At 51.0% G+C, this 16,164-nt stretch overlaps 1 protein-coding gene across 9 annotated transcripts in view; it reads left to right on the top strand.

Annotated features, from left to right (window-relative positions):
- ZNF618 (zinc finger protein 618) overlaps positions 1-16,164 on the top strand; it is a 185,024-nt gene that overhangs the window by 153,642 nt on the left and 15,218 nt on the right. For 3 of the 9 annotated variants that reach the window (XM_059925422.1, XM_059925424.1, XM_059925426.1), the window contains 4 exons: positions 1,762-2,001; positions 5,701-5,784; positions 8,205-8,249; positions 9,225-9,302. In XM_059925422.1, coding sequence (XP_059781405.1) covers positions 1,762-2,001; positions 5,701-5,784; positions 8,205-8,249; positions 9,225-9,302 — 447 coding nt within the window. The remainder of the gene's footprint in view (positions 1-1,761; positions 2,002-5,700; positions 5,785-8,204; positions 8,250-9,224; positions 9,303-16,164) is intronic. The other 6 variants (XM_059925425.1, XM_059925427.1, XM_059925423.1 and 3 more) reach the window with 5 other exon arrangements.

A 16,164-nucleotide genomic window follows, 5' to 3' on the forward strand; every position in this document is an offset into this window, starting at 1 on the left:
CTGTTAAACAGTGAACCACAAGCTGTGGTCCCCAAACTGTGCTTCAGGGAGACAGGGGAGAAATCAGAAATGGGATGCTGGACGCCTCCCTCAAAGTTTGATGTGTAGGTTTATCCTATGGCTAAGGAAAAAAAAATTGAGAATTGTGAGATGAGCCACTCTTCTGGTTGAACTCAGGACCTTCAAGGTCCTTCACTCTGAAAGGGAGGGAGGGAGAAAGGGGGATCATGTGTAGGTATCCTTCCCCACCCACCCCTATCCAGTTCCTGATTGAGAAAGTGAGAATCTGGAGAGTGGGGTGGCGGGGAAGAGGAGTAGCGAGGGATACCTGTGTTCTCCGCAGACTGAGCCTGGGGGATTCCTCCTGGGGCTTGAGTGGGGCAGGTGAGGGCTTGCTTACGGGGCCACGACCAAAGGACTCCCCATCCCCAGCTCCTGGCATCTGGCCGCTACTGAGGTGGAAAGGCAGCGACCATCCCAAAGGGACAAGGGGGGCCAGCCTGAGTCCTCTGAGCTCACCTCAGGGCCTCGGGTCCTGTGTGACCTTGAACAAGGCCCTGACTCCTGCGTCTCTGGGCCTGGGCTTCCTCACTGGCCAGGAGTGGGCAGAGGTGGAGGGTCAGGGAGCGCCCGTTTATTTTGGCTATGAGAGCCGTAGGCGCAGCGTCTGGTGCCCAGGATGGACACTGCCCTGGGAGCAGGGGTGTAAGAAGGTCTCTCCTCTGCCCCTGAGGCAGGCAGCAGGGCAGGGTCCTTCCCAGGCTCCGGCCAGGCTCTGTGGCAAGGTGGTGCCCTCGAGATGTTCCCAGTGCCGGTGGGTTCCATGAGCCCCCGGTCAGCCCCGGAGGGGTCCCTTCTCTTGCCATCTGGTCCACTCTTGCCCTCCGGGAAGAGTTGCAGTTGAGTGAAACCACTGCCTCCCCTTTCGGTTGGAAGGTGACACTGTGGCCACATTCACGGGCTTGCCACCCCGGTAACTACGTCTCCGGGCAGCGTGCAGGAGGCTGCCACCTGAGACCAGCCAAGCTGGAGACCCGCTGAGGGTCAGGGCCCCCCACCCCTGTTCTCAGTAACTCCAGCTTCTGCAGAGAAGGCGGGCAAGGGAGGCAGGAGGTGTGGGAAATGGTGACACAAGCTGCCCCTAACCCCACCAGGGAGCTGCTGCACTGATTTCCATTAAAGCGTCAGGCATTGGGTCGAGCACTGTCCCCTGAGATTGTCAATCCCAGGCAGTGCCCAGGAGCGCCACGAGCCCCTTCCTCTAAAACCGTGGGGCGACATTGGGCCCTCTGCTCTTCCCCTCCCCCATCAATCAACCCCACACGTCTCTGCCTCTCTGTCGTCTATCATTACTGCTGAGCCAGCCTGCATTGGAAGGAAAAGAGGCTTAGGAGTCAACATTTTAGAAAATGCATTTGAGCCTGGGTTGACTAATGCAAGTGCCCCAAGCACGGGTCACAGGCCGAGTTCTTAGACACGCAGAGCCTGGGTTGGTCAAGCGTTATGAGTGACCCAGCCAGTGGGCTGGTTAGTGCCCTCCAGGTAATGCTGAGTGTGAGCTGGCGATCAGGCTTCCCTTGAGGAGAAGCAGGGGAAGGTTCTAGACTCCCAGACTTTCTCAGGCTCCAGGTGGGAGCCAGAGCCCTTGCTCTCTCTGGACCAAGAAGTTTTGGCCCTTGAGCGTAGGGGTCTGTGGCCCGAGAGGCCACGTACTTGGTCGGCTCCAAGCGCCCTCGGCAACTGAGAGCGTGACCCTCTCAGGTACCGCCCCCGGGTGGGAGCCACCGGACGATCCAGACACGGGCTCTGAGTGTTCGCATCCAGAGGTCTCCCCGTCTCCACGCTTCGTGGCAGCGAAGACCCAGACGAACCAGTCGGGGAAAAAGGCTCCGGCCTCCGTGGTCCGATGCGCCACCCTCTTACACCGCACCCCTCCAGCCACCCAAACCCCGACGTTCCGCACTCCAAATTCGGGATCTCCGGCAAGCAAGGCAACTGCAGGTACCAATGGCCTATGTTACCCTCACACTTCCTCCACTCCCCACCCTTCTCCCCACCTGCCACAGCTGTGCCCGGGGTCATTGTTCCCTTGCAAGAGCGAGGGTGGTGGTCCCTAGCTCTCTGGGACGAATCTGGGTCCCGGCTCTGCCTCAGGCTGGCTCTGTGACCACGGCAAGCCACCTAGCCTCTCTGAGTCTAGGTTTTCTTACCCTAAATCAGAGGGTTGTACAAGATGGTTTGCAAACTAATTTTTTTAAGTAGGAGAATATTTTTCTCCCCAAGTCATGGCCTAAGGGGTTTTAAATTCTTTTAAATTAATTGCCAACATTTGAACATTAAGAGATTTTTGTATGAAACTTTTGATTTCTAGCTTACATTGAAAAGTCAGATCTGGCAGTCCTGGGCCCACTTTCCTCAGGGCAGCAATTGCCTTGGGGCCGAGCCACAGCTGCCTCCTTCAGTAGAGCGTGTGCTCTCCCGTTTTCCACAGTCCCCACCGCTCCCTCCTGCCTCCCCAGTACAGTGGCCACGTGGCAGGTGCCATGTCTCATTGTGATCACACTGTTGTCTGTCTCACATCCAGCCCAGTTCATCCATTTACCTCACCTGCCTGGACCCTCTTGGCATGAGTTTGCATCCCCCATTTTTCAGAAAACCCAGTCTAAAAACTCATTTCTACGAAGAGCTGCTCTCCGTGAAGAAGAGTGTTTGGCTGGGAGCTCTGTTCTCTTGGCCTCCCTCTACCTCACTGTTCAGGCAACCCCTCCACGAGCCATAGCCCAGCAGGAAGCCAGCAGATGCCCGCTCCAGTGTTGTCTGAGTCTACGCAGAAAGGGCTCAGACTCTGGAAGGGTGAACAGGCAGTGAAAGGTGCACACCAGCCATTTCTTAGCAGTTATCGGGGAAAACTGATAAGACACACTGTGTGCTGAGTACCAGCTAATCAGGAATCCTGATTCACACCGGATGGAAAGAGCCTTGGGCCTCCTGCCTAGATACGTGGGATGTAGGGTAGAGTGATGACTTGGTCATTCTGGGACTACGGGCCTTTCAGATGCCCTTAAGAGGCCCAAAGTTATCCATTAAATGTACAAGTGATCAAACTGAGAACTCACTCAAATGAACCAGGGGGCTGGACCGATTACAGCCACGTGATGAGTTGTGCTCGCCTTTACTCTGGTTCAGAAGGCTGATCAGGAGCAAGGATGTGGTTCTTAAAAATGTTTGAAGCTGTGCTTATTGTGCTTAGATCTCCCGAAAGGAGAGTAAGTAGTTAATCCACTTTGAAGGTAATGGTTTTCAGCTACTGTGTAGAGAAGAGCTAGTAGCCATTGTTTTTTGGCAACAGTAGTTATAAATCAGTTAAACAGGCTGGTCATCACGAACTTATTGGTGGTAGATACTGGCTCAACTAAATAATGGGATCACGGCTTTCAGGTCTTGATTTTACTCTCGACCTTGTGGCTGGGAGTTTTTGCATCTGCAGTTTCTGCAGAGAACTGCCTGTAGGGCCTGTGTGGTCTGTGGCAGCTCTCAGATCCCAGAGTCACCAAGTAAGCATCAGCAAGCGATGGGGCTTGCCTCTGGCTGCCTTTATGTGACCTGGAAGGAAGACTTGTGGTGGGCGTCACACCTGGATTACTAGCTGCGCAGGTCAGGGGACACCAGGTTGTGAGCCGGAGCCTGCGTGTTGGAGCTGGAAGTCATCACTGCCCCCATCATGCTAGAATAGGCAGCCGCTCCCGTGCGTGCGTGTGTGTGTGTGTGTGTGTGTGTGTGTGTGTGTGTGTGCCTGCGCGGGGATGTCCCCTGTGGAGCCGCTCGCTGGTTTTCAGCCAGAGGTGCCTATAGCAGGGATAGCTGAACAAAATCTGCTTTATCAGCTGAGCCAGAGGAGGCTAATTATAAGAGTTTGTAACCTTAGTTGTGCTGAATTGTACCAATATGTTGGTCAGGCTGCACGAAAATCCTCCACAGATGGGTAACCATCCCTTGCATGCATGAGGGTTAAGATGGAGAAAGGAACCACTTCCCTGCCCCTTTAAAGCCCTTTTTAAAAAGGAAGCATCTGTCCCAAGAATGAAATCTCCTTATTCTGCCGTCTTCAAGGGTTAGGAGCTTAGCCAGCCCCAGGAACTTGACAACCTCACTCTCTCTGGGTTTTCACCTATAAGATGGGAATGACAGCGTGGACCTCATAGGGTGATTGGAGGATTATGTGGATGTAAAGCATCTGGACCAGTGCCTGGCCCATAGTAGGTGCTTCGTAAATAAGAGTCCCCCCGTTTTTCCTAGGTAAAGAATTGAGGGGCTTTCTTTGCCAATTTACAGATGGGATCTTGAAGTGGGCAGATGTGTAGCTCTCAGTCCAGACATTTTACAGACACAGTTAGAAGAGAGGGTCTTGTGTGTGATGTTGTCAACAGCCTCTGCAAAAAGGAGGCTGCATCAGGAAGCACTGTCAGAGTCGGGGGCAGGGGAATTGAGTAGGGCCTGTAGGAGCCACCTGTGGCTTCCTTTCCCATCACCCCAGTGATCGTCTGGAACCCCGGCCCCCATAGTCTGAGCGCTTGCCCTCCTGGCATAGGGTGGCCTGGGTGACAATGGCATTTCCCAAAGTGGGTTCCCAGAATCACCATTTTTGAAGGATGTTAACGAATCTCATATTTTTAAATGGGCTTCAGTGGCCGATTATATTTCGGAAGAAGGTTGGGTTCAGTGAAGCTAGATGGGTCTCTCTCCGGGGGAACTTCTCAGAGCCTTTGATACCCTCATGCAGGCTGTTTCTCCGTAAGAAAGAGGCTGCTGGGTAACTGCTCATCCCAGATTGACTTGTTCCCAGAAGCCTTTATATCCTGGTGCATCCAGCATCCCCAATGAGCAGCTTGGAAAAGCCGTCACCTTCTGACTCAGACATTCGAGACAGAACGTTGGTGTTTCCCACCTGGTTGGACCCTTTCTCTGACTCCGGCGTTCACAGAGAGTTCTGGGAGAAGGCGAGCCACTCAGGAAGGCGCATCAGTGGAGACACCCCAGAATCACTCAGGGAGCCAGTCCCTTGCCCCCGATGAACCCCGAGCAGACCTCACCTGGTCTTTGGCCTCCCAGGGTGTGGGGCTACCCCGGCTCAGCCTATCATGACTTCTCTACCACCCAGGGACCCCTTCTGCTCTCTGGCCCTCCTGCTCTGCCAGAGCCACCGCCAGAAAACAGTCTGTCACCCTCCCTGCTCCTTGGCGGGGCCTGTGTCAGCAGAATCTGGCAGAGCAAGTAGCGAGTGGCAGATCCAGATTACTTAGTGTCACGTGTGGCTCCCCAGGGGTCAGAGATGGGAGACCCTGGCCTGTGTGCCATCTCCTCGATCAGTTGGAGCTCATGAGTGTGCCCACATCCCACACACATCCCCCCCGTGCCTGGACCTCCACCCACCCTGGGCACTGTCGGGGGCCTCCTGGGATCCTGACAAGGTATCAGGCAATTCAGGTGAGCCTGAGGAGCTGCAGGTTTGGGGTTTGGGGTTCTGGAGCCCATCGCTCTGCTGGTTCCCCAGCATAAAGCCTCAGGCACTCACCTAGCCCAGGGGCCAGGGCGGTTCCCACGTCCCTGGCCTCCCAAGCCCCCTCTGGCATGCGCCTCCCTTTGGCCCTGTTGCTGACCAGTCACCGTGGTTTTTCCTTGCTCTCTCCTCTCCCCACCCAGCAGAAAGCGCTTTCAGTCGGAGGGTAGAAGGCAAAGCACAAAACCACTTTGAAGAGACGAATAGCAGTTCCCAAAACTCCAGCGGTGAGTGTGCCCCATGACGGTCACCCTGTGCTGCCGCCTCAATCCGCTCCGGGATCTTTGTGGTGTGTGATGGGGCAGGGTTTTGGGAGGAGGCTGAGGGCAGAGAATTACAGGGCGGCCAGAGCCCAGCGGAAGCGGGAGGGGCCCTTTGTTCAGGGACATCCCTCCGGGCCTCAGGAGCATCTCCAGGACGATGGATCCTCTTTGTCTCTTCCCCATGGAGAGAGGAACTCCCCTGCCCCATGACCTGTGTGATACACTGACTCGGACGGCCCCCTTTGAGCCATTGCTGTGTTTATAGGATGAACATCACAGCCATTTTTTTTTTTTTTCCCAGAAGAAGCAAAGCGGGTACAGTAGAGAGAGCTGTGGCCTAAGAGCCGGAGGCCCCAAGTTCTGGTCCCCTTTTGGACCTGGGAACATCCAAAGGTTCCCTTCCAGCTCCTACCAGCCCAAGTAGGCTTGCCTGAGGTTCCCAGTGGTGTTTTGGCGCCCCCTGGTGGTTGCCTCCTGCAGGACTCTAGCGGAGCCCTAGAGCACCTTAGAGCAGCCAAAAGCCACTGTCCCTAGCCAGACCTGGGGCCAACCTGGCAGAGCCATGCGTGATCACAAGCAGCCTCTGCCCGAGAAAGGCACAGCAAGCTGGTCTGCATAGTGCCAGCCAGGGCAGGGTGTAAAAAAGATTTTGATACTTCCTTTATACTAAGGTAAGCCATCACTCACTTTCTTGCTCAATTAAAGTTTAATTCACCAGATTAGATGTTGGCCTGTGCTCAGCACCGTGCTGGGCACTGCCTGGGTGCAGACAGATGATGCACGTGGCTTGGCCGCCAGTCAGGGGCTTTATGAAACATCCAGGAGCGCAGACTTGCACATGCGGGCTTCCTCACAGTGATCTGAGCTCCAGCCAAGGCTCGACCCCAGCTCCACCATCTACAAGCTGGTGACTTGAGCTCGCCTCTCAATTTCACCTCTGCTGTGGAATGGGAACGGCACACACGTCCCTGTGGTGGGGAATATTCAGAGGGTGCCCTGCAGAGTTTACACACTCACGTGGTAGGCTGTTTTGGAGGTGGTTGTTTTTTGTTTTTGTTTGTTTGTTTGTTTTTGTTTTTTTAATTAATTTATTTATTCATTTTATTTTTGGCTGTGTTGGGTTTTTCGTTTCTGTGCGAGGGCTTTCTCTAGTTGCGGCGAGCGGGGGCCACTCTTCATCATGGTGCGCGGGCCTCTCACTGTCGCGGCCTCTCTTGTTGCGGAGCACAGGCTCCAGACGTGCAGGCTCAGTAGTTGTGGCTCACGGGCCTAGCTGCTCTGCGGCATGTGGGATCTTCCCAGACCTGGGCTCGAACCCGTGTCCCCTGCATTGGCAGGCGGATTCTCAACCACTGAGCCACCAGGGAAGCCCGGTGGTTGTTTTTTTAAGTAAACCAAGTGATTTGATGAATAAGTGCTCCGAGGAAGGGAGTGAGGTGTGCCGTGGGGGCCCCGAGAATGTTGCCACGATCCTTTAAACCGTAGAGAGCATGTCGACTTTTCCAAACTGCTTCATCCTTTTGGAAACTATAACCCACTCAGCCCCTCCAAAAGGTGAGCCTTAAAGAGCTGGAGTGACTGGCCCAAGGCCACACGGGAATAAGCAGCAGAGCCAGGACCGAAACCGCGGTCTCCCGGGAGCCTTTGTTCTCAGCCAGCCAGGCTGCGCCCCCTGGCTGTCCTTCCACCAGAGCCGATGTTCAGAATCGGGAATGACGGTGTGAAGCGCTGCCCCCGCCGGCAGCCACCATTTATTGAGCGCTTACTGTGTGCCTGGCACGTGTTCAGAGCTGTGTGTGTCTTAACCTGTTTTCATCCTTACCGCAGCCCAGTGAGGGTCAGTGTTACTGTTATCCCCACTTTTGGGATGAGGAAACAGAGGCTCAGGAGAGGTTGATTGTTGCCCCAGGTCCCCAGCTTGTGAGTGGTGGAGCCAGGATTCCCGGCGTAGTCCGTCTGGCCCCGTTCTGCCGCCTCCTGCCTGTGAGGCGCACCTGACAACGCCGGGAAGCGCGGGGAGCTGCCAGCAGACAGAAGCCCTCAAAGCGCAGCCCTCCCTTGGCCGCTCTGGTGTCTGGTGCCAGACAGTACCACGCCGGTGCCAGGACCTAGAAGCAGCTCCCAGCTCCCTGTCCTGAACCAGGCAGCCACACGTGGATATTTTCTCCTTAGTGCTCTGCGGGCTCACTTTTTGAAAGTTGTGGGTGTCCTGGAGGGATGGCCCCGGCTGATCTCGCCCTGCCCGTGCCCCAGCCCCACCCCAGCTGCCCCCTCCTCCTCCGAGAGCCCATCTGGCTCACTACCTCCTAAGGACAGAAGTAATGACTGTCATCTCCGAGCACCAGAACCAGAAGAGACTTAGCTAAACTGTTTCTCTTTTGCAGAAACTGCAAGTCCCCTGATTTCCAATCCTTTCCCTCTCCTACAGAGTAAGTGATGGTCCCGTCGGGGGGCTGGAGAGGGCGAGGCAGGGCAGGGAATGAACTCAGCCAGCCACACTTTCGGGACCTCCCCAGAACATCAGACCTGGGCCGCCCTCCCAGGTAGACCCAGGTGGAGGAGGTGGAGGCACAGGGAGACCCAGCCCAGGCGGGTGGAGGAGTTTGGACAGGTGTCGGGCAGAGCTGTGACCATGGGCGGCCTGACTCTGCCACCCCCAGCCCTGCTGGAACAAAGCCTCCCCTTCCTGCTCACGGGGGCAGCCTCAGGACGCCTCTTCCGAGCGCATCTCCGCCATCCTCCTGCTCTCTTTTCCCTACTCGTTTTTGCTCTCTTCTCTCTCTCTTTTTCCTTCCGCGTCCCTCTGTTGGGCACGCATGCTCCCATTCCTCTGTGCTCTCACTCTTGCCGCCCTCCGGCCCGCTCCTCTTCCCTTTCCTGTCTTATCCCTGCTTCTCTATCTCTTCTGTGTTTCTCCACTTCTCACCCTTTCTCTCACCCCTTCTCTCCTCTTTACTGCCCTCCATGTCCATTATGTTGTTTTTGGTTCATTCATACGTTCATTCATTTGTTCACTCAGCAAACTGCCGTCTGTGTGCTTCCACCGGCTGAGAGGTGGGCTGTGGAACAAATAAGACGTGGTCTCCGCCCTGAGAGAGCTCTTGGTCCCTTAGTGTTATCCCCAGCGCCCAGAACAGTGTGGCACACAGTGAGCACTCGATAAATGCCGCTTGACTGCACCCGGCGGTCTTTATCTGCCAGTCTTCCTCTCTCCATTGCTCCTCCACCCCCCCCGCAAGCCTCTCCCTCACTAGCTAGTGACAGGGGGACAGACAGGCCCAGAACCGTGAGTGCACAGCCCCCATGTGTGTCTGGGTGCCCAGTTCCAAAGCTGCCTGCGGCCCAGCAGAAAGGCATCTGGGTTTGTGCTGCCCCTAAAACGGCTGCTCCGTTTCTCCCTGCAGAGCCCTACACGTGCGGCGCCTGCGGAATCCAGTTCCAGTTCTACAACAACCTGCTGGAGCACATGCAGTCCCATGCGGGTAAGGGCCCCACGGTGGACGGGGCGGGGTACTGAAGCCCCCCTTATCCCTCCCAACCTCAGATCCTGTGAAAGGCAGGGACGGCCAGGGCCAGCCTGCGGCCGCTCTCCCAAGAAACAATCACAGGACGTGGGAGCCCTGGTTAGTCCCTTGTAACTCAGCGTGGTCTGTGCCCTGCGGGGGCAGCTGGCCTGGTGGCAGCGTAGCCAGAGAGGGGGTCGGAGCTGAAGAAGGCTTCCAGAAATTGTGACCTCTGCCCAGAGCCTAGAGGCCAGACAGGAGCTGAGCAGGACAGAGTCGTGGAGGTGTGGAGGGTTGAGTGTGGTTTGAGACCCAGGTGAGTGGAGGAAGGGGAGGGCAGTGGAGAGAGCTCAGCCCGGGGCAGCCTGGGACGAGCCCCATTGCTTTCACGGTCATACCCCCGAAGCAGCAGTCCTCAAACGTGAGCGTGCATCAGTCACCAGGAGGGCTGGTGACAGCACAGATTTCTAGGCCGCACTCTGAACTTCAGACGCGTGGGTCTAGGGCAGGGCCCAGGACTCGCATCTCTGACAGGTCCTCAGGCCACACACACCCGGCTTGTCCGGGGACCACACTTTGAGAACTGCTGCTCTAGAGCCACAGCTAGGAGTCTGCTGTCTGGACACCCTTTTTATCAGCTGTTTTGCCATCTGTCCGGCTTACAATGTCAGCTCCCTCACTAGACCACCAGCCTCCAATTTTAGGTTTTGGTCATAGTAGCACTGATTTCTTTTTTTCTTTTTTTTAACATCTTTATTGGAGTATAATTGCTTTACAATGGTGTGTTAGTTGCTGCTGTATAACAAAGTGAATCAGCTGTACGTATACATATATCCCCATATCTCCTCCCTCTTGCGTCTCCCTCTCACCCTCCCTATCCCACCCCTCTAGGTGGTCACAAAGCACTGAGCTGATCTGATTTCTGATCTAATCTCTGTTTTAGGCAGGCAGACAATGTTTGCTGTAACAGGTAAATCCCAAATTCTCAGTGGTTTGACATAACCACTTCCTTCTCAGGCACATCACAGCCTAATGCACGCGGCCTTCCACGTGGAGATTCAGGGACCCAGACTCCTTCCTTCCTGTGTCTCCATCCTCCCCTGGGTCACAGAGTCCTCTCTCTCTGACTGATGGGCAGGGAGAGAGGCACACTTCCTTCTTTACCACTTCAGACCACAAGTGACACATATATGCTCAAATTCCAGAGCCCTGCCCAGGGACAGCCCGACAAGGGAAACGGGAACATGGGGGAGACAGCTCGCTGACCCTGCCACCCTTCCCGCAGGGTGACCCTCTGGAGGCATTGGAGGTGATGTGAGAAAAGCGCCTGACACAGACGGTGGTTCAGTAAAGGCCAAAGAGGAGCTGACCAGGGAAGAGACTGAGTGTTTGCTTAGCTGCTGTCACTGTGGTTGTTGTTGTTAGTTATTGCTTGTCTCTTTCTTAGGTTTCTGAATCTTTCATATCACCTTCCAGGTCTGGCCTGACTAGCACAGAGTATTACAGGGCGAGACGCTCTTCAGGCAGGTGCTGTTCTGTTAGTGTGACCCCTCTTCATTCATTCATTTATGCAGCATATATCTGTTGGGTATCTGCTGTACACTAGGCACCAATTTGCATGATTTTGGGTGGGAGGGAGTTAATTTATTTCTAGTGTACTCATTAAAATCAGTGCAGGGACTTCCCTGGTGGTCCAGTGGTTAAGAATATGTGCTTCCGATGCAAGGGGTGCGGGTTCAATCCCTGGTCGGGGAACTAAGATCCCACATGCTGCGCGGTACGGCCAAAAAATTTAAAAATAAGAATAATAAAATAAAATCAGTGCAGAGCTGGATCGGCTGCCATGACACGTGAGTTCCAGTCCTCTCTAACCGATGTGTCTCTATACCATGTGACCTCAGGCAGGAAACTTTGTCGTCGCCCCCCGCCACTGAGTCTCCATCTCTAAAACAAGGGCACACAGACCTGCAATCTCCAGCTGCCCTCCTTACGCCAAGGTTCCGTCTTCACGTGTCTCACACCTCCAGCTTGCCTTTGCTGTCAGCCATCCTGCACCAGGGAAGGCCTTGAACGCACTCAGAGCACTTAGACTTGACCCCGTGGGGAACCAGTAGCCAAAGTTAGAAGGCTGCTGGGGACCACTGCCTGAGCACAGCGCTTGGGCCCGAGACCCCCAGGGCCCTGTCTCTGCTCCCTTCTCCTCTGAAACCCTCCGCCCCTCTGCCAGCTCTGGAAGCTGAGCCCTAATTAGGGAAGAGTCTGGGTGCCAGTGCTTCTCTGTCCCTCAGGCAGTTGGGCGGAGGCCATTAACATGCAAATCAAGGGTGCGCCTGTGGGTGCCCCACCTCCCCCAGGCATCCCAACTTGTTTTCCGAGAAGAGCTTTGGGCTGCTTTGTTCTGGTTCAGTGCTGGCAGAGAATGCCTTGCCCGCAATCCAGTGCAAGGCCAGGCTGAATCCCAGCCAGGCTGAGTCAGGATTAAAGGATTGACTCCATAGAGAGAAATTAAGCGTCATGATCTGCGCAGTTCACTGCGCTGCTGATAAGGGGGATCAGCCTCGAATAACAGCAATCTCATTAAGAGGCTGCTGAATGGCACAGGGTAATTCCCGCTAATAAACTTCCTTTCTGCGCTGTAGGAAAACCTGCCTGGCCCCTGGTGACAGTTTAGGAGCAGGTTTTGGCAGCAATAATACTAAAGATAGCTGACACTTAGTGAGCGATTACTGTGTGTCAGGCCTGGTTATTGCGTCAGGGCTCCTCAACAAGCTGGTTGGCGTTATCATCCCCATTATACAGATGAAGAAACTGAGGCTCAGAGAACATAATCGCTGGCCCAAAGTTGCATGGCTCGTAAAAAGTACCTCACATCGTTTGAGTTCTTACGTATTAGCTCATTTGATTCTCAGAACATCCCTGTGAGTTGTGTCCGTATTAGCTCGCCTTTATAGATAAGGAAACTGAGGTTAAAAGGGCTAAGTATAGAAAATGGAAGCACATATTTTGGGCAGAAAAATGTCAGTTAAAAATTACTTATCAATAAGAAAATTATTAGTCCTGTGCAACAATTAATGGTTTAAATAATGATCATAATATTTAATAAATATAAACTGTTTCCATAATGTTTTGCCTCCAGAATGCAATAGCTCATTTCCTCAACTGCTATCAGTAGGGCAGATGCTTTGATTTTTTTGATTTTTTTCCAAGTTATAGTGCTGTTTTGCTTGTTTGTGTTTAGAAGTGTGCATTATGCAATTCATTTTAGTGTGCTATTTCTGTGTTGTTTATTTTTTGTTCTTTTAATAAAATGTGTAAATTTCAAAGTAAAATAAAATGGCTAAGTAACTGGCCCAAGGCTCTGCAGCCACAGTATCAGACCAGGATTCTGACCCTCCCATGAACTCCAGAGCCGGTGCTCTCAACAACCACCCTCTTCAGCAGGGTAGATGGGGTGGAGGATTAGCGATGGGGGAAGCCCCCTCAGAGGTCATCTCTTCTAGCCTCTTTTCAAGTAGTCGGGGGACTGCAGCTAAGTGAGGCCTGGGGACTTTCCCAGGAGGCAAGCAAGTTGGCAACTCAGAGTGGTAGGATTTGGGAATGGCCACATTTAATTTCTGATCCCTTTGAGCTACTTCACCTCTCTGGGCATTGGTCTTCTCATCTGTAAAGTAGGCTCATCACCATTCTCCACAGGCTGGGTGAGGGTTCTGGAGATGATGTATGTAAAGTCTTAAGGGCTATGGCACGTTCTAAAATAAGACTGAATAATGCAGGTTTCTCTTTTTCCATCCCCTGCTAGAGACAACTGCTTTCTTCTTCCCGCAACTGGTCCCTCCTTGGGAGACAGCCTTTATTCCAGCTTTGCGTCCCGCCCTTTACAGATGTTTGTGTATCTGTACGTGTGTGAGCATGTGTATCTGTGGTACACACTGAGTAAACCTTGTTTCCAGCTCAAGCTATAGAGCATTTACTGAGTACCTCACCCATTTAGCAGCATTATCTGTGAGATAAGGAGAAAAAAAGTTTTTTTAATAAGCCATGCTAGGCATCATTATCTAATTAGAGGTTGAGTAATCCCGATTTCAAGCCTTGCAGAAAGGCAGAGAATGAGGGAATCGCCCTGCAGCTTGCCCAGCCCCAGGATTTTGGAAGGAGGAGGGGAAACTGAGCCTTAGAGAATTGAAGTGCCTAACTCAAGGTTATAATACTCAGCTACCCAAAGCCCGGTTCAAATCCAGGGCTTCCAAATCTCTATACTCCAGCAGAGAAAGTCAGTAAGAATGGCTGCTGGTTTCCATTTTAAAATTTGTGTTTCTCTTTTTTACACGTGAGGTCTATTCATTAAAGGAAATTGGGAAAATGCAGAGAAATGACAAAATGAAGACTCAGCCATAATCTCACTACTCAAAGTTAAACACTGTTACTTTTTTTTTTTTTTTTTACAAATATTTATTGAGTATATATGGTGTACTGCTATAAAGTGAATGGTTTTTTGTTTTTTTTATTTTTGGCTGCGCTGGGTCTTCGTCGCTGCGCGTGGGCGTTTCTCTAGTTGAGGCGAGCCGGGGCCCCTCCTCGCCGCGGTGCATGGGCCCCTCACTGCAGTGGCCTCTCTTGTTGAGGAGCACGGGCTCTAGGCGTGAGGGTCAGCAGTTGTGGCTCACAGGCTCCAGAGCACAGGCTCAGCAGTTGTGGTGCGCAGGCTTAGCCACTCCGCGACATGTGGGATCCCCCCGGACCACGGCTCGAACCCGTGTCCCCTGCATTGGTAGGCGGATTTTTAACCACTGCACCACCAGGGAAGCCCAACTGTTACTCTTTTAATGGTTTCTTTTCAGTCTATTTTAAAATCAGATTTATTGAGATATAATTTACATAAATAAAATTCACCAATTTTAAGAGTACAGTTTGATGGGTTTTAATAAACGCATAGTCATTTATCCACTATCACAAGCACAATGTATAGTGTTACCATCAACCCAAAAAGTTCCCTTCGCAGCAAGTCCCTTTCCCAGGCCCCCACCCTAGCAACCACTGTCTGCTTTCTTTTGTTATAGTTTTGCCTTTACTGGAATTTTGTATAAATGGAATTATATGATATTTAGTCATTTGTGTCTGACTTCTTTCACTTAGCATACTTTTGAGACTCATCCGTGTTGTTCTGTGATATCAGTATTTCTTTTTATTTCTGAGTAGTATTTCGTTGTTTGGATATACCACAATTTATCTATTCCCCTACCAATGGACATTTAGGCTGTCTCCAGTTTGGAGCTATTACGAATAAAGCTGCTATGAATGCCCAAGTGCAAGTCCCTGTGTGGACATTTTTTTTTTTTAACATCTTTATTGGAGTATAATTGCTTTACACTGTTTTTAACTACTAGGTAGATACCTAGGAGTAGAAATGCTGGGTCATTTGGTCACTCTATATTTAACCTTTTAGGGAACTGCCATACTGTTTCCTAAAGTGGCTACACCATTTTTACATTTCCACCAACAGTGTATGAGGGGTCCAATTTCTCCACATCCTTGATAACGCTTGTTATTATCTGACTTTTTGATTATAGCCATTCTAGTGCATTAAGGGATATCTCATTGTGATTTTAATCTGTGTATTCCTGATGACAAATGATGTTGAACACTTTTTCATGTGCTTATTGGCCATTTAAATATCTTCTTTGGAGAAATGTCTATTCAGATCCTTTGCCCATTGTTTAATTGGGTTTTTTTGTTTTTTTATTATTGAGTTGTAAGAGATCTTTTTATCTTTATATACGAGGCCTCTATAGATATATGATTTACAAATATCTTCTCCCATTCTGTAGGTTGTCTTTTCACTTTCTTGATGCTGTCCTTTGAGCACAAAAATTTTTGATGACGACTACCTATTTTTTCTTTCATTGTTTATGCTTTTGATGTCATATGTAAGAAATCATTGCCTAACCCAAGGTCACAGAGACTTAACTCCTCTGTTTTCTTATAAGAGTTTTATAGTTTTCACTGTTACATTTAGGCCTGTATTCCATTTTGTGTTAATTTTTGTATTTGTGGTATGAGGTAGGGGCCCAGCTTCATTCTTTTGCATGTGGATATCCAGTTGTCCAGCACCATTTTAAAAAAGACTATTTGTTCCGCCATTGAATTGTCCTGGCACCCTTGTCAAAAATCAATTGACTGTAAATGTGAGGGTTTATCTCTGGATTCTGAATTCTATTTTATTGATCTGTATGTCTATTTTTGTGCCAGTACCACACTGTCTGGATTACTGTGACTTTATAACAGCTTTGAAATCGGGAAGTCTAAGCCCTCCAACTTTGTTCTTCTTCAAGAGTGTTTTGGCTATTCTGTGTCACATAAACTTTAGGCTCAACTTGTCAATATCTGCAAAAAAGACAGCAGGACTTTTGATAGGGATTGTGTTGAATCTAGATCAATTTGGGGAATATTGCAGTTTTAACAATATTGTCTTCCAGTCTTTGAACATGGGATGCCTCTTCATTCATTTAAGTCTTCTTTGAGTTCTTTCAATAATGTTTTTAGTTTTAAGTGTATAAGTCTTATACTTCTTTTGTAAATTTATTCCTAAGTATTTTATTCTTTTAGAAGCTATTATAAATGGAATTATTTCCTTAATTTAATTTTTGGAGTGTTCATTGCTAACGTAGAGAAATATAATTGATTTTTTTTAGTATATTGATCTCATATCCTGAAACCTTGCTGAACTTATTTATAAGTTTTAATAGTTGTGTGTGTGTGTGTGTGTGTGTGTGTATTCCATAGGATTTTCTATACACACAGTCATGTCATCTGTAATCTGTAAGTAGAGATAATTTTACTTCTC

This window comes from Balaenoptera ricei, chromosome 6, assembly GCF_028023285.1.
Source record: "Balaenoptera ricei isolate mBalRic1 chromosome 6, mBalRic1.hap2, whole genome shotgun sequence".
Classification (NCBI taxonomy): domain Eukaryota; kingdom Metazoa; phylum Chordata; class Mammalia; order Artiodactyla; family Balaenopteridae; genus Balaenoptera; species Balaenoptera ricei.